The 26,291-nt window shown below is 64.5% G+C and overlaps 5 protein-coding genes across 7 annotated transcripts; 1 reads left to right on the top strand and 4 right to left on the bottom strand.

Moving 5' to 3' along the window:
* The first annotated feature begins 109 nt into the window (after positions 1-109).
* MPV17L2 (MPV17 mitochondrial inner membrane protein like 2) lies at positions 110-4,567 on the top strand. The gene is made up of 7 exons (XM_065042567.1): positions 110-231; positions 1,085-1,269; positions 2,359-2,520; positions 3,067-3,143; positions 3,462-3,590; positions 3,673-3,746; positions 3,926-4,567. The coding sequence occupies exons 1-6, from the start codon at positions 125-127 to the stop codon at positions 3,709-3,711; spliced, it is 699 nt and encodes a 232-aa protein (XP_064898639.1). The 5' UTR covers positions 110-124; the 3' UTR covers positions 3,712-3,746; positions 3,926-4,567.
* RAB3A (RAB3A, member RAS oncogene family) lies at positions 4,498-8,590 on the bottom strand. The gene is made up of 5 exons (XM_065042568.1): positions 8,433-8,590; positions 7,442-7,669; positions 7,137-7,255; positions 6,921-7,045; positions 4,498-5,783 (listed from the first exon to the last, which is right to left on the bottom strand). The coding sequence occupies exons 2-5, from the start codon at positions 7,667-7,669 to the stop codon at positions 5,593-5,595; spliced, it is 663 nt and encodes a 220-aa protein (XP_064898640.1). The 5' UTR covers positions 8,433-8,590; the 3' UTR covers positions 4,498-5,592.
* Positions 8,591-9,999: 1,409 nt separating this feature from the next.
* PDE4C (phosphodiesterase 4C) lies at positions 10,000-19,401 on the bottom strand. Of its 3 annotated transcripts, XM_065042503.1 has the most exons (16): positions 19,062-19,401; positions 18,309-18,514; positions 15,153-15,335; positions 15,044-15,080; positions 14,876-14,940; positions 14,721-14,770; positions 14,159-14,271; positions 13,948-14,041; positions 13,329-13,507; positions 13,157-13,255; positions 12,922-13,086; positions 12,738-12,837; positions 12,491-12,645; positions 12,280-12,402; positions 11,288-11,470; positions 10,000-11,213 (listed from the first exon to the last, which is right to left on the bottom strand). In XM_065042503.1, the coding sequence occupies exons 1-16, from the start codon at positions 19,101-19,103 to the stop codon at positions 10,695-10,697; spliced, it is 2,313 nt and encodes a 770-aa protein (XP_064898575.1). In that variant the 5' UTR covers positions 19,104-19,401; the 3' UTR covers positions 10,000-10,694. The 3 variants fall into 3 exon arrangements, with proteins under 3 accessions (XP_064898575.1, XP_064898574.1, XP_064898576.1); XM_065042502.1 differs by lacking the exons at positions 18,309-18,514; positions 19,062-19,401 and adding an exon at positions 16,890-17,207; XM_065042504.1 differs by lacking the exons at positions 18,309-18,514; positions 19,062-19,401 and adding an exon at positions 16,024-16,869.
* Positions 19,402-19,882: 481 nt separating this feature from the next.
* Positions 19,883-22,703, bottom strand: CIST1 (colon, intestine and stomach enriched 1). Its single transcript, XM_065042074.1, has 4 exons — positions 22,475-22,703; positions 20,591-21,151; positions 20,079-20,224; positions 19,883-19,994 (listed from the first exon to the last, which is right to left on the bottom strand). Exons 1-4 carry the CDS (start codon positions 22,686-22,688, stop codon positions 19,947-19,949), a joined length of 969 nt encoding a protein of 322 aa, XP_064898146.1. The 5' UTR covers positions 22,689-22,703; the 3' UTR covers positions 19,883-19,946.
* Positions 22,704-24,362: 1,659 nt separating this feature from the next.
* On the bottom strand, positions 24,363-25,736 carry JUND (JunD proto-oncogene, AP-1 transcription factor subunit). Its single transcript, XM_021291650.2, has one exon. The coding sequence runs from the start codon at positions 25,586-25,588 to the stop codon at positions 24,629-24,631; it is 960 nt and encodes a 319-aa protein (XP_021147325.2). The 5' UTR covers positions 25,589-25,736; the 3' UTR covers positions 24,363-24,628.
* Positions 25,737-26,291: the final 555 nt, after the last annotated feature.

Genomic DNA, 26,291 nt, shown 5'->3' on the forward strand with positions numbered 1-26,291 from the left:
TTTGGAGGGGGGGGGGGGGCGCCAGGAACGCTGCTGCCTCGGTAGGTGTCATGGCGGCCGCTTGTGCCTCGGTAGGTGTCATGGCGGCCTCCTGCGCCTCGGTAGGTGTCCTGCCGTAAGTGTCATGGCGGCATCCCTGCGCCTCGGTAGGTGTCATGGCGGCCGGCGGAAGCGGAAGGCGCTCTGTTACGGGGCACGCCCCGCTGGTGCCGGTGGCGGAAGCGCGCGGCGGTGAGCGGGGGGGGACACGGGGGTCACAGCGGGAGTAACGGGGAGAACCGGGGGGACCGGGCGGCACAGCGGTGGAGCTGGGGAGCACAGTGGGGTTAACCGGCGGGCACTGGGCGTACGGCAGCACTAACGGCGGGACTGGGAGGCACAGCAGGGATAACGGGGGGAACTGGGGGGTACGGCAGTGCTAACTGGGGAGATTGGGAGGCACAGCGGGTATAACTGGGGGGCACGGCAATGTGAACTGGGGGGCACAAGAGGAGCTGGAGGGGTACGGCAGCACTAACTGGGGAGCACAGCACGGGTAACGGGGGGCACAGTGTGGGTAACCGGGGGAACTGGGGGTGTAGAGCAGCACTAACTGGGGGGCACAGCGTGGATAACTGGGGACACAGGAGGAACTGGAGGGGTACGGCAGAACTAACTAACTGGGGAGCACGGTGTGGGTAACTGGGGGAACTGGGGGTGTAGAGCAGCAGTAACCGGGGGGCACAAGAGGAACTGGAGGGATACGGCAGAACTAACTGGGGGGCACAGCATGGATAACTGGGGGAACTAGGGGTGTACAGCAGCAGTAACTGGGGGACACAGCACGGGTATCTGGGGGCACAAGAGGAACTGGAGGGGTACGGCAGCACTAACTGGGGAGCACAGTGTGGGTAACTGGGGGAACTGAGGGTGTAGAGCAGCAGTAATTGGGGGGTACAGCGTGGATAACTGGGGGCACAAGAGGAACTGGAGGGGCACGGCAGCACTAACTGGGGAGCACAGCACGGGTAACGGGGGGCACAGAGTGACCGTGTGTCTGTGCCTGGGGGTGTCTGTCCCCGCTGACCCCTGGCGGGGGGCCCAGGGGGGTCTGTTCCCGCAGGATGCTGTCGCGGGGCCGGCGGCTGCTGCGGCCGCTGTTCCGCGGGCGCCTGCTGCTGCTGACCAACACGGCGAGCTGCGGCGCGCTGCTGGCGGCCGGCGACACGCTGCAGCAGGCCTGGCACCGCCGCCACCACCCCGACACGCAGCCCCAGCTGGCACGCACAGGTGACAACGGGGGACACACACATACACATACACGGGCAAATGTAGGGTCTTACATCTGGGCAGAACAGCCCCAGGTTCCAGTGTAAGTTGGGAATGACCTATTAGAGAGCAGTGTAGGGGAAAGGGACCTGGGGGTCCTGGGGACAGCAGGGTGACCATGAGCCAGCACTGGGCCCTTGTGGCCAGGAAGCCAATGGTACCTGGGGTGGGTTAGAAGGGGGTGGTCAGTAGGTCAGAGAGGTTCTCCTGCCCCTCTGCTCTGCCCTGGGGAGACCACACCTGGAATATTGTGTCCAGCTGTGGCCCCTCAGTTCCAGCAGGACAGGGAACTTCGTTTGCGTTTAGTTTGAGATCAGGAGATAACACCCAGCAGGGTTAATGTTGTTCATTGCTCTGGTCTGAGAGCTGAGCTCTGCCCGCAGGTGTGAGGCCGCGAGGAAGGGGGATGGATGGACAGACCTTGACTGACACCCAGACTGATCAATAGGAGTATTCCGTCCCATTAGCACCATGCTAATTACTTAAGGAGAGTCGGGATCCTCCACTTGCTCTCCTGGGCGTTACCGCTCCTGCTCTCAGGTGCAGTTTTTTTTGGCTGTTTTTCGCTGGAACCAGGGCAGTTTTGGTTCGGGACGTTGTGTTCGGCCTTTTCCCATTCGGCAGGGGCCTCTGGGCTTTTTTGCCTTTTTTCCTCTTTTTGGGACCAGGATGCGGGTCCCCAGGCCCGGCTGCTCGCTGTGGGCACAATTCACAGGGAGCTGCCTCGACGATCTTTTATTTCTATTTTTTAATATATATTTACCAGCAGCGTATTAGCATTTTGTTAGTTTATCAAACTGTGTTTATCTCAGCCCAAGTTTCTCCCTCCTCTTTCCCATTTTCTCCCCTATTTGAGGGGCACCGAGCGCCCGTCGTGGTCGCATCGCCAGCTGGGCTTACACCACAACGCTCGTTTGATCACATCGTTAGCAGAATTGGGGTCACATTAGCAAAGCCGCGCTCCCTTTGTGGCTTCCCCGGAGCCGCTTTCGGGGGGGTCCCGAGGGGGTGACATCAATAATTCAGGGCTGCGGGGGTGTCGTGTTGCAGGACGCATGTTCGCCGTGGGCTGCAGCCTGGGCCCCCCCTTGCATTACTGGTACCTCTGGCTGGACGCGGCGTTCCCGGCGCGGGGCATGAGAACCGTCCTGAAGAAAGTCCTGATCGACCAGCTGGTGGCATCGCCCGTCCTGGGCTCCTGGTACTTCCTCGGTGTGTGGTGTTGTCACCGGGGACTGAGTGTGACACCCCTCACCCCCCGTTAATGGAGAAAACTGGGGTTTCCTGGGGGTTTTTTGGGGCGTTTTGCAGCCTCTGGCACAGCTGAGGTGCTGATTCTCATTCCTGCTCCCCCGCACTGGAGCCTTGGGGACACCGCTGTCCCCACTGACACCCATCTCCGTCTGTCCCCCGTCTGTCCCCACTGACACCCGTCAGTCCCCAGTCTGTCCCCCCTATCCCACTCTGTCCCCTGTCCCCAGTCTGTCCCCGCTGACACACGTCTGTCCCCAGTCTGTCCACGCTGACACCTGTTTTTCCCCTGCCCCCAGTCTGTCCCCACTGACACCCATCTCCGTCTGTCCCCCGTCTGTCCCCACTGACACCCGTCTGTCCCCAGTCTGTCCCCGCTGACACCCGTTTGTCCCCTGTCCGCAGTCTGTCCCCGCTGACACCCGTCTGTCCCCAGTCTGTCCCCGCTGACACCCGTTTGTCCCCTGTCCGCAGTCTGTCCCCACTGACACCCGTCTGTCCCCGCAGGCATGGGCGCACTGGAGGGCCAGTCGCTAGAGGAGAGCTGGGGGGAGCTGAAGGAGAAATTCTGGGAGTTTTACAAGGTAAATACCTCCCCCTGAGCTCCCCGTCCCGTCCCTGTCGAGGAGATGGAATCACACAATCACTGTGGTTGGAAAAGACCCTCAAGATGATGGAGTCCAACCATAACCCACCCCTGTCCCAGCCCCATGTCCTGAGAACCTCGTGTCCGTCTGTCCAACCCTCCAGGGCTGGTGACTCCAGCACTGCCCTGGGCAGCCTGTTCCAATGCCCCACAGCCCTTTGGGGAAGAAATTGTTCCCACATCCAACCTCAACCTCCCCTGGCGCAACTTGAGGCCGTTTCCTCTTTTAAACTCTCCCTGCTCTTTCCCCCCACAGGCTGACTGGTGCATCTGGCCGGCTGCTCAGCTCCTCAATTTCCAATTCGTCCCCCCCAAATTCCGGGTGGTTTATGTCAACGTGGTGACGCTGGGCTGGGACATCTACCTCTCCTACCTCAAGCACCGGGTGAGCGCCGGCACCGCCGTTTCTCTCCGCCGCCAGCCCCACTCGCACCAAATTTACCTTTATTTCCCTCTTTATTTTCCAGCCTGATCGTACCAAGAACCAGCACGACGTCAGGACGTAGAAGCAGCTGCTCACGACCGTGACATTTTGCCCACGGTGAGCGGTTTTTCTGGGCGTTTCGGCTCAACCCACCCCAAAAACCACAGCCAGAACCCCACCGCAACCTGATTAACTCCCTCACTCATTGCCGTGATGGCTCGGGATCGCATTTACAACCCATCTCGTGTCACAGATGAGCCTGGAAAGCTGATTTATTTTTATGTGTTTTTCCACAGAGCCCACGCTTTGCCTGACCCCCCGGCGACGTTCTTGCCCAAAAATGGCATTTTTCCCCTTTTTCCAGCGTTCCCCCGCCTGGCCGCCGCCCCCTCGGCTCCTCAGCCCTTTTACCTGCTCATCCTTTACTTTTGAGCTGGATCGAGGAGCCGCTCGCCCCGTTTCCCCCCACACCCCTGCAGCCCACCTGGGTTGATATAAATAGGGGTGCGATGGCTGCCGCCCACTCGCCACGTTTGCCAGCGGCCGAACCAACGTGGAGGCGGCCGGGGAGGGGGGTTTTAAGGTGAATTTTGCAGGATTTGGGACCAAAACACCCTTCGGATCGCAGCCAGACCTTCCCCCATAACCTGAGACCTTCATTCATTTCCAGCAGCGAGGAAAGCTGCCTAAATGGGATTCTTTTTAAATATATGTATTTTTTGAAGCTGTGCCTTATTGGCGGCTCTGTCCCCGTCCCCCTGGGGTGACCCCCCCCCCCCGCTGCCGAGCCACCACGTGGTACATATTAATTAAGCAACCAGCTAATTTTTGCTCCTACCCAGCAACAGGAGGAGCGAAGACCCCGAGGAACAGGTGATCAGCATCGATTTATTTCTTCACAACATTTCTTTTAATACAGTGATTTTTAGGAAATTGTACTCTTTTTTTTTTTATCGTTTTTTCTTCATTTTTTGACACTTTTGACATTTGTACAGTACGGTGGTAACGCTTCCGGAGTAAACGTCACAAAAATAGGAAAGGGGAGAGAGGCGAGGGGGGGGAAATCTGTTAAAACAAAGACACAGCGCTCCGAGAAAAACATAAATAGGGGGCGGCAGGATCTCGGGTCCGTCATCGCTACAGAAATATCCACTTATTCACAGCACGACAGGAACACACGGAGCCCAACGCCCTGCGGCAAATTAGCGACGCTCCTTCAAGCCCCACACACCCCCCCAAGCCAAAAAGAGCCAAAACGAGCCCAAAACGGCGCCTCTGCAAAGGTCCCCAAAGCGGGGCTAATTTGCTCCAGGGCTTGGCTGGCCTTGCTCGTGTAGGATTAGCTTTTTAAACCTTTAAATAATAGATAGAGTTTTTTAAAGTGGTATTCACAAGCAAGGTTGCCACACGGAGAAAACAAACCGAAACGAAATAAAACATAGAATTAAACATAAAAGTAACGGCACCAGCACGGCCACGGCACGGCAGGGCACACCAGCGGCGCTTTACGCCTATTTACAAGGAGGGTTTCTTCTGTACAAGGAGGAAGACGGCGGGAGCATAAATTAGCATCTATTTATACAAATAAACAAGAGTTTTAGGAAATATCCATCCAGCGAGGGGGAGAAATGGGCACCAAGAGCCTCCAGGGGCCCTTTGGGTGGGTGTGGGGGGGGACACGTGAGGTTTTGGGGGGGGGGTGTAGTGGAGAAAATAATGGTTTGGGGGGTGATTTAAAGCAGAATGGGGGGGGGATCTACTAGCCCAGGCTTAAAAATAAATTAAGGGAGGGGGGAAAAGGGGGCACAGCCTAAATGAATGGGGGCTCCTAGGTAGGCCGCAGCCCTTCGGGAGGTACCAGCAGCAAATGTTTCGCCCCACAAAAGAGGGTTTTTTGGGGGGGTGTGGGTGCACTGAGGGGTGTGGGGTGCACTGAGGGGGTTTTGGGGTGCGGGGGGTGTCCCTAGCAGGCGCAGTCCTGGTGCGGGGGGGCCTGCTGGTCGCTGAGCTGCGGGCCCTGCTTGGCGCCGGTGACGGCCGGGTCGGCCGCGTCCAGCGACTCCGACATCTTCTCGCAGATGATGTCCACCAGCCGCTCGAACGTCTGCTTCACGTTGATGTTGTCCTTCGCGCTGGCTTCGAAGAACTCGAAACCTGGGGGGGTATAGGTGATGCTATGGGGGGGCAGCGGGGTAACCCCCCCAGCCCCACGCCACGGGCCTCGCGCAGCTCCTCCCCACCCTCACCAGTGAACGTGTCCATCAGTAGTGAAGAAAAGTGGAATACTGGGGAATATTGAACAATATTTAACAGTATTGGAATATTGAATGAGAATGTTGACTATTGAGGATTATTGGAGAAGAATATTGGACAATATTTAACAATAATGAACGATGTTGAAAACCAACATTGAACAAGAATGTTGAACAATGTTGAATAAGAATGTTGAATATTGAACAACATTGGAGAAGAATACTGAACAATTTTGAATAAGAACATTGAATACTGAAGAATAACAAAAACCAATATTGAACAAGAATGTTGAACAATATTGAACAAGAACATTGAATATTGAACAATAGTGAACAAGAACATTGAATATTGAACAATATTGAAAACCAATATTGAACAAGAATGTTGAACAATATTGAACAATATTGAACATGAACATTGAATATTGAACAATATTGAACAAGAACATTGAATATTGAACAATATTGAAAGCCAATATTGAACAAGAATGTTGAACAATATTGAACAATATTGAACAAGAACATTGAATACTGAACAATACTGAAAACCAATATTGAACAAGAATGTTGAACAATATTGAAGAACATTGAACAATATTGAATAAGAATGTTGAATATTGAAAAAGAATATTGAATGACATTGGAGAAGAATATTAAACAATATTGAACCCTATTAAACAATATTGAACCCTATTAAACACTACTGAACTAAACTGACCGAGAACATTAAATGATACTGAAGAATGTTGAATACTGAAGAATATTGAACAATATTGGAGAATCCTGGAGAACACTGACGTGCTGCACACCCCGATCCCCCCAGCCCCGGGAACACCCAACTCCCCCCCAGCACTTCCCGGCAGGTTTACGGCACCGTAACCGAACCCGCCATCACACCCCGGCGCTCGCGGCTTAATTACACCTTGTTTTTCCTCCTTAACTGACGAGTCACCGCCGCTATTGAGGCAGAAGAATTACAGCCAGGGAATTAAGCCCCTAATTAAATTATTTGTGGGAAGACACAGCCCCCCCGGCTCACCCAAGTGCTCGGCGAGCTGGCGGCCCTTCTCCGAGGAGACGACGCGCTCGTCCTCCATGTCACACTTGTTCCCCACCAGCAGGACCTGGGCGTTGTCCCACGAGTAGGTCTTGATCTGGGTGGACCTTTGGGGGACAAAGAAGAGGGAATTATGGTGGGGGGGAAGAGCGCGGGGATGGTTTTGGGGAGGTCCCCCAGGGCTCCGTGAGCGCTCACCAGTCCTGCACGGCGTTGAAGGACTCCTCGTTGGTGATGTCGTACATCAGGATGAAGCCCATGGCGCCGCGGTAATAGGCCGTGGTAATGGTGCGGTACCGCTCCTGCCCGGCCGTGTCCTGCGGAGGGGACAAGGATGTCACCCCCCGGGGACACAATGTCACCCCCGGGGTGATGGATGCAGCCACTCCAGGTGGACAGCAAGGTCCCCAGGGCACATGACATCAGCCCCATGCCAACCCCAAAACATCACACCAGCCCCACAGAGACCACCGGGGACACGCCGGGGGGTGCGGGGACCTCACCCAAATCTGCAGCTTGATGCGCTTGTCGTTGCGGTAGATGGTCTTGACCTTGAAGTCGATGCCGACGGTGCTGACGAAGGCCGGGGTGAAGGAGTCGTCGGCGTAGCGGAACAGGAAGGAGGTTTTCCCCACGCTGCTGTTGCCGATGATCAGGATCTTGAACATGTAGTCGAAGTTCTGGTCTGAGGATTCTTTCTGCCCATAGCGGGAGTCGGTCGCCGACGCCATCTGCAAGGGGGGGGGAGGCCATGACGGTGGCGGCGGTGACAAACCCGCACAGCATCGGGCTCCGGGCGGCACCGGAGCCACCAACCGGAGCTGTTTTCCCACCAACGCAATGGCAATTACGACCTATTTTAATTTGAGATGGGGGGGGGTATCACCCAGGGTGAAGGTGTGGGGCTGTCAGCGCTGGGGGGCTCTGCTGTCATCCCCAATGGTGACCCCAAGAAGGTGCCACAGCGAATTTGGGGTGCAGAGATGGTGGGGGGGCTGTGACCCCGGTAGCGGTTGGGGCGCTGCAGCCAATCCTGCATCTCCTCTGCAAAATGGCACCTGCAGCAGTGCTGCGGGGGGGTCCTGGGGAGGGGGCACGGAGATGGGGGGCGCAGGGCGGAGCGGGGAGTGCTGCGGGGGGGGGGATGCAACGTAGGGTGCTGCAGGGTGCTGCGGGGAGGGGGCGCTGGGTGCTGCAAGAAGGCGGCTCACCCACCTGCACCCCCCACCGGGCAGGCCCGAGCCCGCCGCACCCCGGTGCACCGGCAGAGTGACCGGGGGGGACCCGCGGCCCCCTCGCTGCAACCTGCTCCCCCCCCGCCCGGTGCAGCCGCCAGCTGGCGGACACCCCCTCCCCGAGCAGCTCCCGCCCGCAGCTCCCGCCCCTCCCGCCCCTCCCGCCCCGCGGTGCGATGCAGCCGCCGGTACCGGTTCCGGGGGGTGCCCGGGGGGTGGGGGGGGAACACACCGGGGGGGCGCGGGGGCGCGCGCTCACCTCCAGCCCGCGCTCGCGCCGCCGCCTCCTCCTGCAGCAACTGCAGCAGCGGCGCGCGCCGCCCCGCCGGTTGCAGAGCCCGGATGACGTCGGCAGGAGCGGGGGGGAGAGGCGGGGCGATGTATGTAAATGAGGGTGACGTCACGGCCCGGCCCCCGGTGGGGAGCGCTGATTGGCCGGCGGCGCGCTGTGATTGACAGGACGCGGGCGGCACGCTGGGCGGGGCGGGGAAGGGAGGGGAGACGCCCCTCTTGGCGCGGTGGTGGGGACCGCTTTCCCCCTCGCGGCGCGCAGTGGTGCGGTCCAGCGGCGCGGCGGTGGCCGGGGGGGCTGAACCATTCCCTCCCCGGGCGGGGGGCGCGGGGCGGACCATTCCCGCTCGGAGGGTGGGTGACCAGCCATCTCACAGCCTCCCCTGTCACGACATGACCCCCCTATCGCGACGGCCAGCGCGGCCTGCGGCTTCCCTGCAGCCACGAGCGGCCTGAGCCTATAACTTTCCCGGGGCACCTGGCCCCGCGGTGGGGCTTGATGCTCCCAGTGCCCCGCGCAGCTGGGGTGGGGGGCGCAGGTGGGCGTCGTGTCCTGCCCGAACCCCCGCGTCCTCCGTCGCCCTGTGGCAACCGGCGGGGATTAGGGGGAGGCAGCATATGGCTCCGCGGCGGTGACGCTCCCCAGCCTGCGGCCTCGGCCTCGCCCAGCCCGGCCCGGCCATGCCCGGCAGCTCCTTGTGCAGAGATCAGGGCTCTCCGGGGAGGGGGTCGGGCTCTGCTCCCCAGGAACAAGCGCCAGGAGCAGAGCAAACGGCCTCAAGTTGCGCCAGGGGAGGTTGAGGTTGGATCTGGGAACAATTTCTTCCCCAAAGGGCTGTGGGGCATTGGAACAGGCTGCCCAGGGCAGTGCTGGAGTCACCAGCCCTGGAGGGCTGGACAGACGGACAGGAGGTTCTCAGGACATGGGGCAGTGCCGGGGGTGGGTTAATGATCCTGAGGGTCTTTTCCAACCCAGTTATTCTCTGATTCTACAGATGCCACAGCCCCTCAGCCATGTAAGTGCTGAAAAAGGCTTTTTCAACAGGCTCCTGCCCCGCTGGAGATCACAGAGCCTTGTCTGGTCCCTATTGACCCGCTGGCTTCATCGGGAGAAACGTGGTGACGCTGAGCACCCGCTGGGTGGGCAGGGACGGCACGGAGCCCCCGGTGGTGCCGGGGAAGGAGCATCCAGCTCCCGCGGCCCCACAGCCGATGGGCGAGCGCTGGCGGGGCCCCGCGTGCCAGGGCAGTGCCACGGGTGGGGACGTGTTTGCAGATATAAATCACCGTGGGGAGCAATGCGGAAGAGGCGGGGGGGGGGTAGCGAGAACGGTCTCTGCGCCGCGCCAAGCCGGCGATTAAATATTTACCTTAGCCGGTTGTGTTTGCCAGTGATGGATCGAGGTTTCCAGGGAGGAGCTCGGCTTTTGTTCAAACACGGAGCAGGGCCACCAACAACGCCAGTCCCCAGGGACGGTGGCACGAGCACGGCACCGCGGCAGCAGGACCATAAAGAGGCACTTAAGGGATCAGAATTAGTGAGGAACAAACCAGGTTTAATCTCTGGAAGGTGAAGGATGAAACTCAAAGGACCCCGGGGGCTGCGCCGGCCCCTGCAGAGATGTGGGGGGGTCGCGGCATCCGCCAGGACCCAAAGTGCAAAGTACGAAGGCAGCGTTTTGAGGATCGATCGCGGAGCAGAAACGTGTGTTTCTGCCGCAGGAACGCGTGTGAGTGCGCCCGGGTGAGGCTCGGATTAAAAAGTGAGCTACAAAAAAAGGCTTGAAAAAGTGAATTTGTCCCCAAATAAATAAACCGCTGGCTTGCGCCCCAGTCCCTTGTGCTGGGGGATGGCACCAGCCCCCTTCGCCGTCCCGCTGTGGGGTTGCGGTTCTGCCAGGGGACACCAAAGGGACACCAAAATGCTTCTGGGTGTGCCTGGCCCCGTGGGGGACTGTGTCCCCAAAGATGTGGCTGGAGCAGTGTCCCCAAGCCCTGTCTGAAGGGGACAGGGACTTTCCCCAGCGGCTGTACACAGGGACACTGGGTGGGAGCAGGGGACAATCGCTGGGATAGGGCGAGCGGTGTCCTTGTGCCTCTCAGGACCTGCCCAGCTCCCACGCAGGACGGGCAGCGTGTCCCCTTGTGTCCCCGCGGTGCCGGCCACTCGCCGGGGCAGCGTCCTGTCCCACGTCCCCGCGGTAGCGAGGGGACCCACCGTCCGGCTCCGCTACCTGCCCAGGGACAGGAATGTGACATTGCCCTCCGTGTCCAGGCACAGCCCCTGGCTGCCCTCGGCGCCCGGCACCGAGCACCCGCTGCCACCGTCCTTCGGCAACGTTCCCTCCAGCGCCCGCCGGTTGTCCACGTCCCTGGGGTGGGTGACAGGCGAGTCCCGGTCCACAGGGCCGGGTGACAGGCGCTCGGTGTCAGCCGACCCCGAGTCATCTGTAGCCGGTGTCTTGGAGCCGCTGTTGTCCTCATCCAAGGGGCTCTCGGCCCCCTCGGGCTCCGTGTCCAGCTCGCCCTCCTCCTCTTCCTCCTCCAGCGTCAGCTCGAACTGGAACTTGTCGGTGGCAGCGGGGGACACGCCGGGTCCCTCGGGCGGCGGGGACGGGCTGCGTGGGATCATGCTCTGGTACCATTCCCGGTTGTCCTCCAACGTGTCCAAGATCTCCTGGGCGTCGGGATGCACCAGGTCGGCCCACGTCTCCCACAGCGGATGGGCGATGAAGTCGATGAAGCCCACCTGGGGGGAAAGCAGAGCTGAGCCCCGCTATAAACCCAGCCCTGTGCCCTCCCAGCCCCACAGCGCTGCCCCACCTGGGACTTCTCCACGGAGGCCGTGAGCTTGTCGCACATGGGGCTGATCTCCATCCCCTTCTCCCGCTCGCGGTCGCCCTGGTGGAAGAACTCCACCATGATGCGGTCGGTCCACTGCCGGTACAGCTCCAGCGGCTTGGTGGGGTTGCTGAGGTCGGCGCAGTGCACCATGTTCTGCAGGACCTGCGAGGAGAGTCACGGGGTGCTTGGGGTTGGAGGGACCTCTGGAGATCCCCCATCCAAGCCCTGCTCACGCAGGGTCACCCAGCAGATCACACAGGATCCCAGGGGGTCTGAATGTCTCAGAGCAGGAGACTCCACACCCGCTCTGGGCAGCCTGGGCCAGGCTCTGGCACCTCCCAGCACAGACGTTTCCCCCCATATTCTGATGGAGCCTCCTGTGTTTCAGTCTGTGCCCGTTGCCCCTCACCCTGGCATTGGGCACCACTGAACAGAGTCTGGTCCATCCTCTGACACCCACCCTGAGATATTGATCCCATTGATCAGACCCCTCCCAGCTTCTCTTCTCCAGCTCAACAGCCCCAGCTCTCTGTCTCCTCATCACAAAGATGCTCCAGACCCCTCAGCATCTTTGTGTCCCTGTGCTGGGCTCTCTCCTTGTCCTTCTTAAACTGGGGAGCCCAGAACTGATCCCAGTTCTGCAGATGGGGCCTCCCCAGAGCAGAACAGAGGGGGAGGAACAACCTCCCTCAATGTGCTGCCCACACTCTTCCTCACGCACCCCATGTACTGTTGGCCTTTGTGGCCACCAGGACACATTGGTGGCTCGTGGGACACAGACACAGACTTACTCAAAGTCCCTTGTCCAGGGGGCCACCACCCCTGTGCTAAGAACCCCCTTGGCCATGGTCAGGCCACCAAACAGGACCAAACATGGCGGCACCAAACAGGACTTCCCAGCAGCCCTGGCTGGAGCCACAACCAGCACCTGGAGCACCAGTAAGGTTCCCACCCTGTGTCCCCGCGCTCACCTGGATCCGATCAGAGTAGTTGTCCAGCAGCAGCACCCCGAGGCTTGTCACCTTCTTGGTCTCCACCATGGTTTTCAAATCCGCCAGCAGATTCATGTGCTTGGACATGTCCGTGGCCAACACCTGGGCGAGGTGAAGTGGGAATGGGGCTCAGCCTGGACCCCCCCACAGAGCCCCCTCACCCTGGGGTGCTCCGGGACCCCCCCCGTACCATGTCGATGGCCATTTTGCGCAGCGACTGCCTCTGCTTCTTGCTCAGGTTCTGGAAGATGTCGCAGTTCTCCTCCTGGAGAAGCTTGAAGCCCACGGCCAAGTGGTGGTTCTCCAGCACTGAGGCGTCATTGTACATCAGCGCCAGCTCTGAGTCTGCGAGATGACACCGGTCACCCCGGGTTGACCCAGGAGGACACCGGGGTCCCCCACATCCCCCCCAGCTCCATCCCTCTGCCCTGGCTCACTGGTGTTGATGAGGAACTGGTTGGAGACACCAGGGTGGTCAACATCATGGATGGCGCTGGCAAAGATGGCGGCCATGATCTCCAGGTCTGTGAAGACAGCCTGGGATGGGGGGAAAAAAGCCATTGTTGGTGTGTCCCAGCCCGGTCAGACACACTTGGTGGCCTCGTGGGGACCAGGACTGACCTCCAGTGCAGGCGTGGAAAGGAGGACGTGGGTGGACTGAGCCACGTCGGCGGCGTGGATGCTGTTGTGGTAGGCCACATCGGCGTGGTAGTGGTCCTCCAGCGTCAGCATGTAGGTGATGAAGGTGTCGACGGGGATACGGAAGGTCTTCATCAGGTCACGCTCCTGCGGGGAGGTGGCTTGTCCCCATCTGGCCATAGAGACAGGGACAGGGACATCCCACCGAGACGCTCACCTGGAAGATGCTGTACATGATGACCGTCAGCGGGCGGTTGCCCGAGTACTCGGCGACTTTAAACACGTTGAGACCCCACTTGTTGGTGTCCTCCAGCTCCTGGGGACCAAAGGGACAAAGATCCAGCACAGGGGACCCTGCCGCCGGTTGGGTCACCCCCGCTGGGACCCACCTTGGCCAGCAGCCCCTCCTGGTCTGTGCGGACCCCGAAGCGGGGGATGGCGGCAGCCGCGAGGCTGGAGCCGTGCGGGAGCTTCCTGACGCCACTGATCTGCGACATGGGACGTTTCCTCCGCTCCTTCTCCTTGTCCTTGTCCTTGGCCGGGGGGATCTCAACCTCCTGCTGCTTGTCTGGGCCAGCACAGGGGGGTCATGAATCGGGGGGAGCCTCATGTGTCCCCCAGCATCCCCTCGGTGACGTGCGGATGACACCGTGATGCCATGGCAACGGGGGGATGCCCAGTGCTGCTTCTTACCCGCCCTGCATGGGGCCACCCACCTTCGACCCTGGGCACCCCCCAATGGCCACAGGGATGTCCCCACCAGCATGCACCAGTATACATCAGTGACTGTGACCCCCCCCTAAGGCAGCAAATCCCACAGGGACACACGGAACACCCTCCCACCCCCCAGCTCCATACATTGAAATGTTTTTGCAAAAGCCAAGTGACACTGTCCCCGTGGGTGCCACAGGATTCATGCCCAGATGTGCATCCCACCCAGCTGCCAGCCGAGAGGTGACACCCAGGCGGGGGCGTCCCCAAGGGGGGTCCCCAGAGGGGGCTCCTCACCCAGGAAGGTGCTGGAGATGTACTCGGAGACCTGGTTGCCCGAGCGGCTGGTCTCCGAGAGGTGCGTCAGCTCCCGGTTCAGCATCCTCTTGAACTGGGGGGAGCGGGAAGGGGCTCAGCAATGGGGAAGCAGGCAGGACCCCCAGTTTCCCATCCTGGGGGTCTCTGCCCCCCAGCAGGGCGATGTGGGGTCCATCCCAGGGTTCCTCACCTTGTTGGAGGCCATCTCGCTGACCGAGTGCCGGGTCCGCAGGGTCTCCAGCTGCTCCAGGCACCAGTCCAGCTCCTCCAGCGTCTCCCGCGAGAGCTTCTGCTGGGCATCCTCTGCCGGGGGGGACACCGGCTTGGCAAGGGACCTGCCACCACCACGGGGACACACACAGGGTCCCAGCACCCCGAGCCCCCATGGGTGGCGGTGCCCCCGGAGCTGGGGACACAGGGGGATGCGGGGGACCGGATGGGGGTCAAGTATCCCTGGGCAGCGGGGCGTCATGCTGTCCCCATGGCCTGGCGTGTCACGCTGTCCCCAGGGGGGGTGACAGCTCCCGCGGGGCCGTGCCGGCCGCCGGGGTTTTATTAATGGAAGGTTTGACGTCAACGGGATCTTTTCCACCGCGCTGAGAGCGGCCGGAGCTGCCGAAAACCAGACATGGAGCCCAAAGGGCAAAGCTGTGACTCTGTCCTGGTTTGGGGGTGGCCTTGTGCACCCCTCAGGGCCACATGGGACCCGTCCCTCACCCCCAAATTGTCCCACGTTGCCCCCCAGCACTCACCGGCCAGGCTGGCCTTGCTCCCGGAGGGGAGGCTGCTGCTCGATGCTCTCCTGTGAAACACAGGGCGGCTGAGCACGGGTGTTCCCCCCTTGCCGTGGGTCACAGTTCCCCCCCCTAGGTGACACCCTCATCCTCCCCGTCCCACGGATGCTCACTTGATGGTGGTGCGGTCCTGGAGGTGGGTCAGGTTGCTCCGGACGGTGCGGAGGCTGGCCAGGACCTGGTGGGGGGAAAAGGGGCTGGGGCCACGCAGACCCCCCCAGACACCCACCCCGGTGCAGGGCAGTGTCCCCTCCTCACTGGGACACGGGGACAGCACCTACCTGGGCGAACGGGGTGACGATCATGTCTTCTCCATGCCTGCGGGAACAAGGGGGGTGTGAGGCTCAGGGTGGGGGGTCAGGGTGGGGGTGGGTGCGGGGGGACACTCACAGGTCGCTGGCGATGGAGGAGTTGCGGGACATGGCTTTCGGGGACAGGTCATAGTCGCTGTCGGAGCGGTAGAGGAAGGACTCGCGGCGCTGGCCGTGGGGGAACGTCCCTTGCAGGACCAGCCCCGGGCTGGCCTGGGGGTCCAGCGCCCCCCGCCCGGGGGGGCCATGCTCCAGGTCGAAGCTGCGAGGGGACAGGGGACAAGGCTGGCACGGGGCAGGTGGCCTGGGGACCACTGCGGTGACACCGGCCACCGCCCAGCACGGCCAGAGCAGCTCCATCGTCCCGCTGCTGGGAACCGGCACAGCTCAGTGCACACAGACCTCATGGGTGCTGGGGACACTGGCCAGCCAAGGCGGGTTGTCCTGTGTCACCCGGGTGGGACAGGACCCCCACCCTCAAGACACCTCCTCTCCTGTCCCCTCCTCACGGTCCCTGTTCGTTCCAAGTCCTCGAAAGCCCCAAAACCTCTATCAGACTCAGCTCCAGGCGCCGTGTCCCATGGCGGGTGACAGTGTCCCAGCTATGGCATGGAGCCAGGGGACACCAAAGGACAGAAGCCACCAAGGAAGCCAAGGCCTGACCCTCAGGGAGGGATTGGTGGTGGCCTTGGGACACCCCAACCAGAACCACCCGGCAGCCATGCGGGTCCATGGTGGGACAGGGGACAAGGATGGTGACCCCACGGTGTCCCCATGGTAGCCGTGGCCGCCTCACCCCCCCATCCTGCTCTGGGGTCATGGGAAAGGCTGCATGTCCCCGTGCCCCCCCCTGCTGTGGGGACAGGGATGAGCCACCCCAGAGCACTGGGTGAACTGGGAAAGTGGGGGGGCCGCCAGAGCCACCCTGTCCCCATCTCGCTGTCACCTACCCGATGCACGAGTGCCTCCGGGACGGGCACCGGCTGCCCGGCAGCATCTCCCCGCTCCGGCGGTGCCGCGGCTCCCCGCGCTGTGCCCGTCCCTGGCAGCGGCACCGTGTCGTGCCACCCACAGCCCCGTGTTGTCCCTGCCCCTGCATCGCGTCCCCGATGGTACCAGGGACACAAAGCTGCATTGTGGCTCTGGTGGCCCCGCAGTGACACCCGCGGCTGCTCCCGGCCCCGTGCCACCACCTCTGACCCCGCTGCCACCCTATGGGACAGCCCCGAGCCCCCAGGGTGGGCAAGGGGGACACGAGCCCCCATGGGAGGGTCGTGATTAATTAAACCCCCTCGTTTGGGTGACGGGCTGTCGGTGTTAATAACTGCCAGGCGACGGGGGGGCCAGGGGCTGCTATAAATAGGTGCCGTTGCGGCTGAGGAGGGACCTGCTGATCCCCACAGCACCCACCAGCACCCCGGGGTGCAGGCAGGGGGGCACCCAAAACCAAAGCCTCTATAGCTCCAAGGTGGGGGGCTCAGAGGGGTGCCCAGCTGTGCCAGGGCGGGTGCGTTGGTGCTTTGCGGTGCCAGAAAAAGCCCCTTGGCCCTCCCCACCACCCCACTCTCCCCCCCATGGCACCTGCACGTCCCCGCCTGCCCATCACTGCACTGATGGTGTTTGTGCTCAGCCCCCCCTGCTCGGCTCAGCCCCGGCTGCGAGGAGCCCCCGCTGTCCCCTGCTTGTCCCCCATGGCCCCGGGGACGTGCCACAGCACGGGGGCTCCACGCTGACCCTGTGCCCGGTGCCTCCTCCCGCCTGCCCAGGGCTGAGCGTGTCCCCTCGCCGGGGACCCTCCAGCGTCCCCCCCCCTTACCAGAGGGGATGCGCCACGGTGAAGCGCCGCTGCAGGCGGATGCTCTGGTTCATCAGGAGCTTCCGGAAGAGGACGGGGGAATTGCGGGGGGAATTACGGGGAGAACTGCAGGGGGACACCGCCGGCGAAGCCCCCGGCGAGTGGTACGCGGTGGGCAGCATGGCCCAGCCCAGGGGCCCCCAGCACGGCGGTGACAGTGACGGGGAGGCCAGGCTGCCCGCCGGTGCGGAGCAGGAAGCGTGCGGCCGTCCCAGCCCCGGCCCCAGCGGCCCCGGGAAAGTTTCCATCCCCCTCCCGCCCGCGCCTGGGAAATTAAACAACTGTCTGGCTCCGGCACATGGAGCGGGTCCCCCCCGGCCGCGCCGGCCCGGTGTGCGCCCAGCTGCCTGGGCACGTGGCCCCTCGCTGGCTCTGTGCCACTGGCCACTGTGCTGTCCCCAAGGCAGCAGCTGCTCCCGCAAGGACAGGGGTGCTCTGCCCAGACACGCGGCAAAATGCCCCAAGTGGCTCTGATGTGTGGGGTGGCCGTGCCATGGTGCCACCAAGGGACGCAGCCAAGCCTGGCGCATACCGGACGTGCGGCGTGGACATGCCGCGGTGTCTGAGTCTGGAGCATCCCGGACACACTCACTTCCAAGGAACTGCAAGCCTGATGCATGGGGACATCAGGGCAGAGGAATGCCGTGACAGAGGGACACCAGGGGACATTGAGGTGGGGGCAAAGCCGGGCCCCCCTGGGCTACCTGGCAGCCAACACGCCCTAGGACACTGGCCACAGGACAGTCAGTTCTGCCCCCCCAGGCTGTGGCTGTCCCCGCCGGACACGTGTCTGTGCAGGGGGTGGACAGTGAGTGACACCGGAGCCAGGTCCTCCGCTGTGCCAGGCCCATGCTGTCCCCACAAGCCAGGCTGGGACAGGCACGGGGGTGGGGAATGGTCCAAAAATAACCCTGCAGCAGCACAGCCGGGACTGAGGTCACCTCCGGGCAGGGACAGGCCAGCCTGCGGTGACACCGGGCTGGGACAAGGGATGGGGACAAGGAGGGGATGAGGAGGATGAGGACAGGGGATGGGGACAGGGACGGGTGATGGGGACGGAGGTGACAAGGATGGAGGTGATGGGGACAGGGGTGATGGGGACGGGAACAGGATTGGGGAGACAGGGGTGACAGGGACAGTGACAACCGGTGCACGGGATGGACATCCCGGAGCCAGAGCAGCAGGGATGGTGACAGAGGGGTCTGTTCCGCAGCAGCCGCTGGCACCGGGCGCTCTCCCGGTGCCGGTACCGGTGCCCCGGGGCCGCTCTCCGGTGCCGCTGTCCGCCCCGCCGGTGCTGAAACCGGGGGCGGCACCGCCCTGCCCGGTAACCCCACCCCGGTGCCAACGCGGCGAGCAAATACCCCGTCCCGCTCTTACCGGGGGGGCTCGGACTCGTCGCCGCTGCTGGGGCCGCTCTCCTCGATGGTGAAAACCACCCGGTTGCCCTCGGGCTCGGGGCCGCGGGCCTCCGCCAACCGGCAGCCCAACGGCGGCAGTAACGGGCTACCGGAGAAACGCCGGCGGACGGCGCCCACCGCCGCTCCCGGGCCCGACGGGGCGGCCTCGGTGGCGTCGCGGCAGCGCTGCGGGGAGACGGGGCGGCGGTGAGGGGCGGCGGCAGAGGTACCAGGGAGCTCTGCAGGGTGCTGCTCCCGGTGTCCGGGTGTGTCCCCACCCGCGGCACGGGGGGGTGCCTCCCCCAGGACAGCTCCCCCCACCCACTTCCCCGTTACCGGGCGCCGGTAGCGCGCGGGCGCCCCCTGCTGGACACGGTGCGGCGCTGCACCCCGGGGGTACCGGGGAAATGGTGGGGCACGAAGCCAAGGGCACAGCCGGTATACCGGACCGGCTGAGCCCACAGCGCACGGAGCCGCCGGGACACCCCATTCCCCCCGCCGCCGCCGCGCCCCCCCCGTCCCCGGGGACCCCGCCGGAAAAACCCCCGGAGCCGACGCGCAATTACGCAGAGGTGAATAATAATTAACCACCCATTAAGAGGATAATTAACTCCCGCTCAGCGCCTCCATCCCGGTTATTGCTGCCCTGGGGCCCGGCGCGGGGACGCTCGTACCGGGAACACCCCCGCCCCGGGGACACCCCCCCGGTCCCCGGTGTCCATCCCGGTCTCACCTCCGCGCCGAAGAAGGGCAGCGCCGTCCGGCTGCGTCTCATCGCCGTCCCTGCGGGGGGGAGCTCCGGGAGCCGCGGTCGGGGGGTTCAGCCGCGGGACCCCCCCCCGCGGTGTCCTGGACACGCGGGATCCTCCCCGCCGTGATTTATGGGCGCCGGGTCTCGGCCGCGGCAGCTGCCCCAGGCTCAGCCCCCGCCTCGGGTTTCAGGGCCACGCAGCTGCCCCCCCTCGGCACAGTCCTGCTGCCCCCGAGGTCTGATGAGGACAGGTCAGCCAGGCCTGAGGCCACGGGGATGGTCTCTGGTCCCAGCACCCACCAAGCCATGAACCCCTCGTGCCACGGGCACCTGTTACCGCCATCCCTGGGGACTCACGCTGCACCAGTTGTGAGCACACAGCTCCCCCCGTCCCCTGGGGCTGAGCCCCCTGCACCCCAACCAGAACCAGCAGCAGCCTCTCCCAAGCTGGGGGATTCTGAGCCCCGGCACGGGGTCCCTGCCGCCACCAGCGCCCACCCTCACCCACAGCCCCTTACCAGCGGCGGGTCCTCGCGGTGTGCCGCCGGCCCCGCAGTGTGCCGCGGCCCCGGCCGAGTGCAGCGGAGCAGAAGGAAGGCGACGTGCGTGCCTGGCTGCTCGCTCCCTCCCATCCCACCCCGCCGGGGGGGCCTGCACGGCCCCCACCACCTTGTGCGCCACCGTACGGCACCCCGCACCCACCCTGGGGGCACCTCGGGGCCTCCAGCCTGGTGTAGGGGGGACCCCGAAAGCAGTTGTGAGGGTTTTCCCTGCACTGGGTGCAGAGCAGACAGAAAACCAAGGCCAAGGCAGCAGCTTCTTTATTCAGCAGCGTGGGCAGCCCCAGGGGGGGCCATGGAGGGGGGGTCACCTGGGTCCGTAGTGGGTGATGGGGGATCCCTCTGTCACCTTGCTCTAGGGAAGAGAGAGAAAGTGGGGTGAGCACCCCCAGCTTTGCCCCACTGCCCCCCCACCACCCCTCAAGTCCCCCCCACGCACCATGGGCACCTCGTCCAGGTGGTGGAATCGGGGGGTCCCGCGCCGGCACAGCCGCACCAGCAGCACCGCTGCTGCCCCCACCAGCACGCAGACAAAGAGGCAGATGATGACGACCACACCAGGGCTGGGTTTGGCGGGGGGCTGCGCTGCAAGAGGGGGAGACAGGCACCCCGTTACCCCCCGGCACCGCCAAGCCGTGTGCCTGGTCTCTCAGCACCGTGGCAGCTCTCGGGGCGAGAGGGAGCTCAAGACCAGCTCCAGGTCTCCCTAATCCCCCTATCCCACCCCTCTCAGACCCAGCACCTGGCTCTGGCGTCACCTCCACCTGGGGGGGAACAGCTTGGGCTCTGGGGTCATCCAGGGACCTGCACCCCTGAGCCTCCCACCCCACCCTGTGAGTGCGGCCCCTGAGTGGGAGGTCTAGGGGAAACTTGGGGCTCCTGCCAAGCCCATGGCCACGAGCAGGTCTGGGGGTTCCCTTCCTGCACGATGCCCTCCGGCCTGGCTCTCACCTGAGCTGCCGGCTGCGGTGCCGGTGCTGATGGCTGCTGTCGTTCTGGAGCTGGTGGACAAGGTGTTGGCGCTGGGGGTCCCAGTGGGTGCAGGAGAACTGGGTGCAGGAGAACTGGGCGCAGAACTGGGTGCAGGAGAACTGGGCGCAGAACTGGGCGCAGGAGAACTGGGCGCAGGAGAACCTGGCGCAGGAGGGGACCCGGAGGTTCCAGGTGAGGATGGGGCCAGCGTTGCCGTCGAGCTGGGTAGCTGCTCGGTGGCCGGGGAGCTAGGCACGGTTGGCTGGGACAATGACGGTGCTGCCGTCGTGCTGATTGGGGGTGTTGTAGGTGCTGCTGAGCCTGGCATTGTGGTGGGAGGTGATGCTGTGGCTGGGCTGGGTGAAGATGTAGGTGCTTCTGGAGTCAATGTGGTGGCTGAGTCAGATAAAGGTGACGTAGACAGCGGTGTGGCCGATGCACTGGACAGCGGCGCTGAGGTGGATGGAGGTGGAGGTGTTGCTGAGGCCGATGTGCTCACAGACACTGTGCTGCTGCCATCTGCGGTACCGTGTCCTGTCTCTAAAGCGTGGAGGAGAGCGAGCTGGTCAGCAAGGATGCGGCAGGACCGTGGGGCAGGCAGAGCCCCGGGGGGACAGCGGCACCGGCCCCAGCTCCTGCCCTCGCGATGCTCATTTCCCAGGTGGTTTCACCATACACAGAGAACCAGAAAATTGGGATTAAGCCAATATCACATCCCAGAAATCCAGGGTGGGGAAGAGCCTCCCGAGCCGTCGCGGCATGGGCGCAGTGCCACGGGGACGAGCAGAGCAGCGCGGCAGCGGTGGGCACGTACAGGGACACGTGCCAGCCCAGCCCCGGTGGCACCCACCAGGCCGCCCCGCGCCGCCCTGCGATGGGGACTCCGCTGTGGCCTCGTGGGACGCGGCAGCGATTGCTGGGCAGCGCCAGCACCGCGGTGCCCTTATCGGCCCAAGTCCTGTTTGCACAAGAGGAGGAGCAGGTCCAACCCAGCCCCACAGGGGAACACCGGAGCAAATGCCCCACGGCAGAGCCAGCACCCAGCACCAGCACCCGTGGGGGACTGTGTGAGTGGCTGCTGGGGTCCCCACAACCACCGGCCCCACGGGATGGGCCGTTCCCACCCAGCTGCCACTCTGTGCCAGGCTGGTAGCGAGCCCAGGGCTGAGCACCCAGGGTTGGGTGCCAGCTCCCGCGCCGGGCTGGGCAAGTCGAGGCACCCCAGGGTTCAGGGGAGTGGTCGGGGGGCCCAGGATGGAAATGGGGGGACCACGGCACAGCACAGCCCACAGTATGAGGGCCCTTTGCCCCCAGAGTGCCAAGGCGGTGCCGGAGCACCCACGCCACCACAAGCACCAGCCGGCCCAGCCGGTTTGGCAGCGCCGGGGCCGCATCCTGCCCTGCGGTGCTGCCAGCTGCGGGAGGGGCAGGGTGCTCTCCTCCCACCCGGGGAGCCCCCGGGAGGAACAGCCTCCCCGGGACCCCCAGGGAGGGGCTGCAGACCCCCGCCTTCCCACAGAACCCTGGCTGCCCCGGGGCAGGGCTGGATCCGGCCCCGCTGCACCCCAAGGAGCTGGGTTAGCAGGCAGGGCCCCCCCAGTGCTCCCCAGTCTTGGGGGGGGCATACGGACCCCAGAACACGCTGAGCCCGGCAGAGCAGAGTGCGAGGGAGCCCACGGGAAGCCCCTCCCGAACCCCCCCGGTGCGCGGTGCTGCCGGGCTGGGCGGCGGGAGCCCACGGGGAAGCACACAGCCCTCCCGGTACCGCGGCGTGCACAGCCTCCGAGTGCCCCCAGGACCGCACGGAGACCCCCGGGGTGCACGGCCCCGTCCCGGTGCCCCCCACCCCCCGTTCCCCGGTACCTGCGAGGACCACGGCAGCGGCGCAGCAGAGCAGCAGGCGGAGCGCGCCCCGGGCCATCCCGCCGCCCCGGGCCACGCCGCCGCCCCGGGCCCGCTCTGCCGCCGCCTCCGCCGTCGCCGCCTTTATCCGCCCCGGGGGAGGCGGGGGCGACCCCGCCCGCGGCGCCCCCTGCCGGCCCCGGGCCGCGCCGCAGCACCGGCACCCCGCGAGCATCCCCCGTACCCCACCCCGTGCCTCAGCCTCCCCTCCAACCGTGAGACCACCCTGGGCAGCAGGAGCCACCCCTGCCGGCGGCACCCCGGGGAGGGGAAGGGTCGAGTGGGGGCATGGGGATGAAGAAGTGATCTGGGGACATGGTAACATTGGGATGGTTGGACTTGGGGATGTGGGGACACAGGGACCTGAGACTGAGGGATATAGGGACACAGTGACCTGGTAACATGGGCATGGGGATACAGGGATGAGGGAATTTGGGAACACAGGGACTTGGGAGATGTGGGGACACAGGGATCTGAGGACAGAGGGATGCGGGGACACAGTTATCTGGTAACATGGGCGTGGGGACACAGGGATGAGGGAATTTGGGAACACAGGGAGATGCAGGGATCTGGGGATGTAGGGATGTGGTGACAAAGGGATCTGGGGGCATGGAGACTTTGGGATGTGGGGACACAGGCACTTGAACACAAAGGGATCTGAGCACACACGAGCGTGGTGACACGGAGACCTGGAAACATGGGCATGTAGGGACACAAGGGCACAAGACCCACAGCCACGGGGCTGCGCTGGCTGTGCCGCAGGGACAGACAGACATCCCGTCCGTCCCAGTGGCGCAGCAGCACATCTGGGGCGCAGCATGGCCGCGCCGGGGCCGCTTCCGCACGGCGGGGAACGGCGCTTCCTCCCAGCAAACCGCAGCTGCCCCGGCACCGCGCCGGGTCCCCAGAGAGGCCACGCTCCCCCCGCCGCCACCACCCAGGGCAGGGCCCCAGCGTGCCGGGCTCCCTGCCAGCAGGGCCATCCTTGGTGTTGGCACACTATGGCACAGCTCGGCATGCCACGGCTGGAACTGGCCAGAGCGACTGAGCCAAGCTTCCTGCTGCTGGTGCCACTGTCCCCAAATGCTCCCAGGACAGAGGGTCTGTCCCTTGGGTGCTGCTCCATGGGCTGAATTGGGGAACCAGCCCTTGCAGGTGGGGGCCACGGAGGAGGAGCCATGGCAGTGCCGGGAAGCCAAGGCCGGGTGCTGGAGCCCAGGGAGGAGCCCTGGACGCCCAGACTCCCTGTTTGCCTTGAGGGGGCCCGGCCAGGAGCTGTGGGGTGACCCCCGGGTGCCAGAGCACTGTGTGTGTAGGGGGGTGTTGGGGACCCTCCCATGGAGGCACCAGCCAGCCCAGGGGGGTGGCAGGACAACACTGCAGCCAGGATCAGCAGCCTCACAAGCAGCCAGGTTCCCCCCAACACCTCCCCAGCCATAGGGAACCCCCAGTAACCCCAGACACCCCCGAGCCCGAGGGAGCCCTTTTAACCCCTGAACATCCCCCTTTACCCAAGGGAGCCCTTGTAACCCCCAAAACTTCCACTATTGCCTGACGAGATCACCCCCAACACCCCCCAGCATACAAAGCACCCCCCAACACCCCCTCCCAGCGACCCCCAGAGCCCCCATCCCCGGGGTTAACCCCCCACTCCTCCCAGCACCCCAACATCCCTCCCCTCCGACCCCCATTCCCGCCGGTACCCCCCCGCCTGCCTTCTCCCCCCCCCCGCCCCAAGATGGCAGCCGGCCGCGCCGCTTCCTGCCCGCGCCGCCGCGCCAGGTCCCATCCGTTCCCCCCCCCCCCCCCACCCCGTTCTCCCCCGGCGCAGCAAACACCGACAAGCCGATCACCGTTGTCGCGGGGGGAGTTTTACTGGGGCCTGACTGGAATGTCTCGGGCACGGGGGCCCGTGAGTCCCGGCGCGGGTTGGGGGGGGCGGCCCGGGCTCCCCGTCGTAAGTCCGTTTGCAGCGCGGGAAGCGAACGGTGCCCCCCCACACCTCGAAAAAAACCTGTCCTCTCCCCCCATACACACCCTCAAGTCCCGCGGGGCCCCTCAGTCCGTGTCCGGGCCCCCTCGGTGGTGCAGGGGGGATCCCCCGGGGCGGGGGGGTCAGTACGCCGGCACCTGGTGCTGGTGCTGGGGCAGGAGCTGGCAGCCGCTGTTGACGTGGCTCAGGACCTTCTGCTTGAGCTGAGCGACCTGCTCCCGGAGGAGGCTGGCGGTGGACGCCAGCTCCGTGTTCTGGCTCTTGAGGCTCTTCACCTTCTCCTCCAGCCGGGAGATCCGCTCCAGCTTCCTCTTGCGGCACTTGGAGGCGGCGATGCGGTTCCTCAGCCGCTTGCGTTCCGCCTTGATGCGCTCCTGCGTGTCCATGTCGATGGGGGAGAGCGGCGGGCTCTCCCCGAAACTCGGCACCTCCGGGACGATCTGAGGCTCGTCCTTTAACGGGGGTGGCGGGGGTGGCGGCGGCGGGGGGAGCCGCGGGGGTGGCGCCGCGAAGGGGCCGGGGTCGGCGGCGTAGCTGACCGCCGGGTAGCTGCTGAGGTTGGCGTAAACCGGCGGCTCCGGAGCCAGCCCGGCGGCGGGCAGCTCGCCCGCTCCGCCGCTTCCTCCTGCACCGCCGCCGCCTCCTCCCGCTCCGCCGCCGCTCCCCGCCGCGCCGCCGCCCAGCTGGTTCTGCTTGTGCAAGTCCTCCAGCGCTTTAACGAAACCCTCGGCGAACTCCTGCTCCTCGGAGGCGGCCGCTTTGGGATAGAGGAACTGGCCGCTGGTCGGTGTGGTGGTCACCAGCCCGTTGGACTGGATGATGAGCCGCTCCAGCTCCGGGGACGCCAGTTTAAGCAAACCCAGCTCGGCCGAGCCCAGCAAACCCGCCGCTTCGCCGCTCGTCGTCGCGCCCGGTGCTTTCAACGCTGCCGCCACCTGCTCCGGCAAGGCCATCCCGAGCGCGTCTTTCTTCATCATGCTGCCGCCGGGGAAGGGCAGGAGGAGCCCGCTGCTACCGGAGGACGGGGCGAAGCCGCTGCCGAGACCGCTCAACACATCATCATGGTAGAAGGGTGTTTCCATCCTCCTCCCCCGCCCGGCTGCGGGGAACGGGGGGCCGGGGCGGGGGGAAGGGAAAGGAACGGGACGAACGCTGCGCCGGGGGGGAGGGGAGGGCGGGGGAGGCGCCGGTAAAACCGGCGGCGGCCCAGCTCCTGCGCGCGCGCACACACGCGTCTGCCGCGGCCGCGGCCCCCGCGGGGTTTTAAATACGCGGCGGCGCGGCGGTGACCTCACCGCGCCGAGCGCTGATTGGATGCAGATGACGTCCTAGCCCGCCGTCGTTTGCATAAAGGGGCGTGGCCTCCGCCCCGGGAGAGGCGGCGCCACGCCCACTCCTGGCTCCCGCCGTCGCCGGGGAGACCGGGCGGGTAAACGGGACAACAGCGCGAGGGCCCCTGGGCTGACGTCAGCGCGGGGGAAGGGGCGGTCACGTGGCCCTCCCCGGCGCCGCGCGCGCCCCCGCCGGGGCTGATGGGGCACAAAGGGAGGGGCGGGACCGGGGACCGGGCACCGGCTGTAAAACGGTGCGGCCAATAAATAAACACGCTGGGAACAGCCGGGCCGTGAGGGCCACACCGGGCCGGTGGCTACCCCCGGTGGCTACCCCCGGTGGCTACCCCCGGTGGCTACCGGGCCCTGCCCCGGTCGGACGGAGCCGCCGTGTCGTGTCGTGTCGTGTGTGCCCGCGGTGATACCGAAAGGTCGCCCCGGCACTGTCTCCCCG

This window comes from Columba livia, chromosome 27, assembly GCF_036013475.1.
Source record: "Columba livia isolate bColLiv1 breed racing homer chromosome 27, bColLiv1.pat.W.v2, whole genome shotgun sequence".
Classification (NCBI taxonomy): domain Eukaryota; kingdom Metazoa; phylum Chordata; class Aves; order Columbiformes; family Columbidae; genus Columba; species Columba livia.

What these genes read in the sequence shown, in the direction of transcription:
- MPV17L2 (XM_065042567.1), top strand. Translation starts at nt 125, where the DNA reads ATGGCGGCATCCCTGCGCCTCGGTAGGTGTCATGGCGGCCGGCGGAAG. An exon ending in GGTGGCGGAAGCGCGCGGCG is followed by an intron (nt 232 to 1,084) that starts GTGAGCGGGGGG and finishes CGGGGGGCCCAG; the next exon opens with GGGGGTCTGTTCCCGCAGGA. An exon ending in AATTCTGGGAGTTTTACAAG is followed by an intron (nt 3,144 to 3,461) that starts GTAAATACCTCC and finishes TTCCCCCCACAG; the next exon opens with GCTGACTGGTGCATCTGGCC.
- JUND (XM_021291650.2), bottom strand. Translation starts at nt 25,588, where the DNA reads ATGGAAACACCCTTCTACCATGATGATGTGTTGAGCGGTCTCGGCAGC.
- PDE4C (XM_065042502.1), bottom strand. Translation starts at nt 17,176, where the DNA reads ATGGAAACTTTCCCGGGGCCGCTGGGGCCGGGGCTGGGACGGCCGCAC. An exon ending in GAGCAAGGCCAGCCTGGCCG is followed by an intron (nt 14,272 to 14,720) that starts GTGAGTGCTGGG and finishes CCCCCCCGGCAG; the next exon opens with AGGATGCCCAGCAGAAGCTC. An exon ending in CCAGTTCCTCATCAACACCA is followed by an intron (nt 12,646 to 12,737) that starts GTGAGCCAGGGC and finishes GTCATCTCGCAG; the next exon opens with ACTCAGAGCTGGCGCTGATG.
- RAB3A (XM_065042568.1), bottom strand. Translation starts at nt 7,669, where the DNA reads ATGGCGTCGGCGACCGACTCCCGCTATGGGCAGAAAGAATCCTCAGAC. An exon ending in GCATCAAGCTGCAGATTTGG is followed by an intron (nt 7,256 to 7,441) that starts GTGAGGTCCCCG and finishes TCCCCTCCGCAG; the next exon opens with GACACGGCCGGGCAGGAGCG. An exon ending in CCAGCTCGCCGAGCACTTGG is followed by an intron (nt 5,784 to 6,920) that starts GTGAGCCGGGGG and finishes ATACCCCCCCAG; the next exon opens with GTTTCGAGTTCTTCGAAGCC.
- CIST1 (XM_065042074.1), bottom strand. Translation starts at nt 22,688, where the DNA reads ATGCTCGCGGGGTGCCGGTGCTGCGGCGCGGCCCGGGGCCGGCAGGGG. An exon ending in CACCGCAGCCGGCAGCTCAG is followed by an intron (nt 20,225 to 20,590) that starts GTGAGAGCCAGG and finishes CCCCTCTTGCAG; the next exon opens with CGCAGCCCCCCGCCAAACCC. An exon ending in ACCTGGACGAGGTGCCCATG is followed by an intron (nt 19,995 to 20,078) that starts GTGCGTGGGGGG and finishes TCTCTTCCCTAG; the next exon opens with AGCAAGGTGACAGAGGGATC.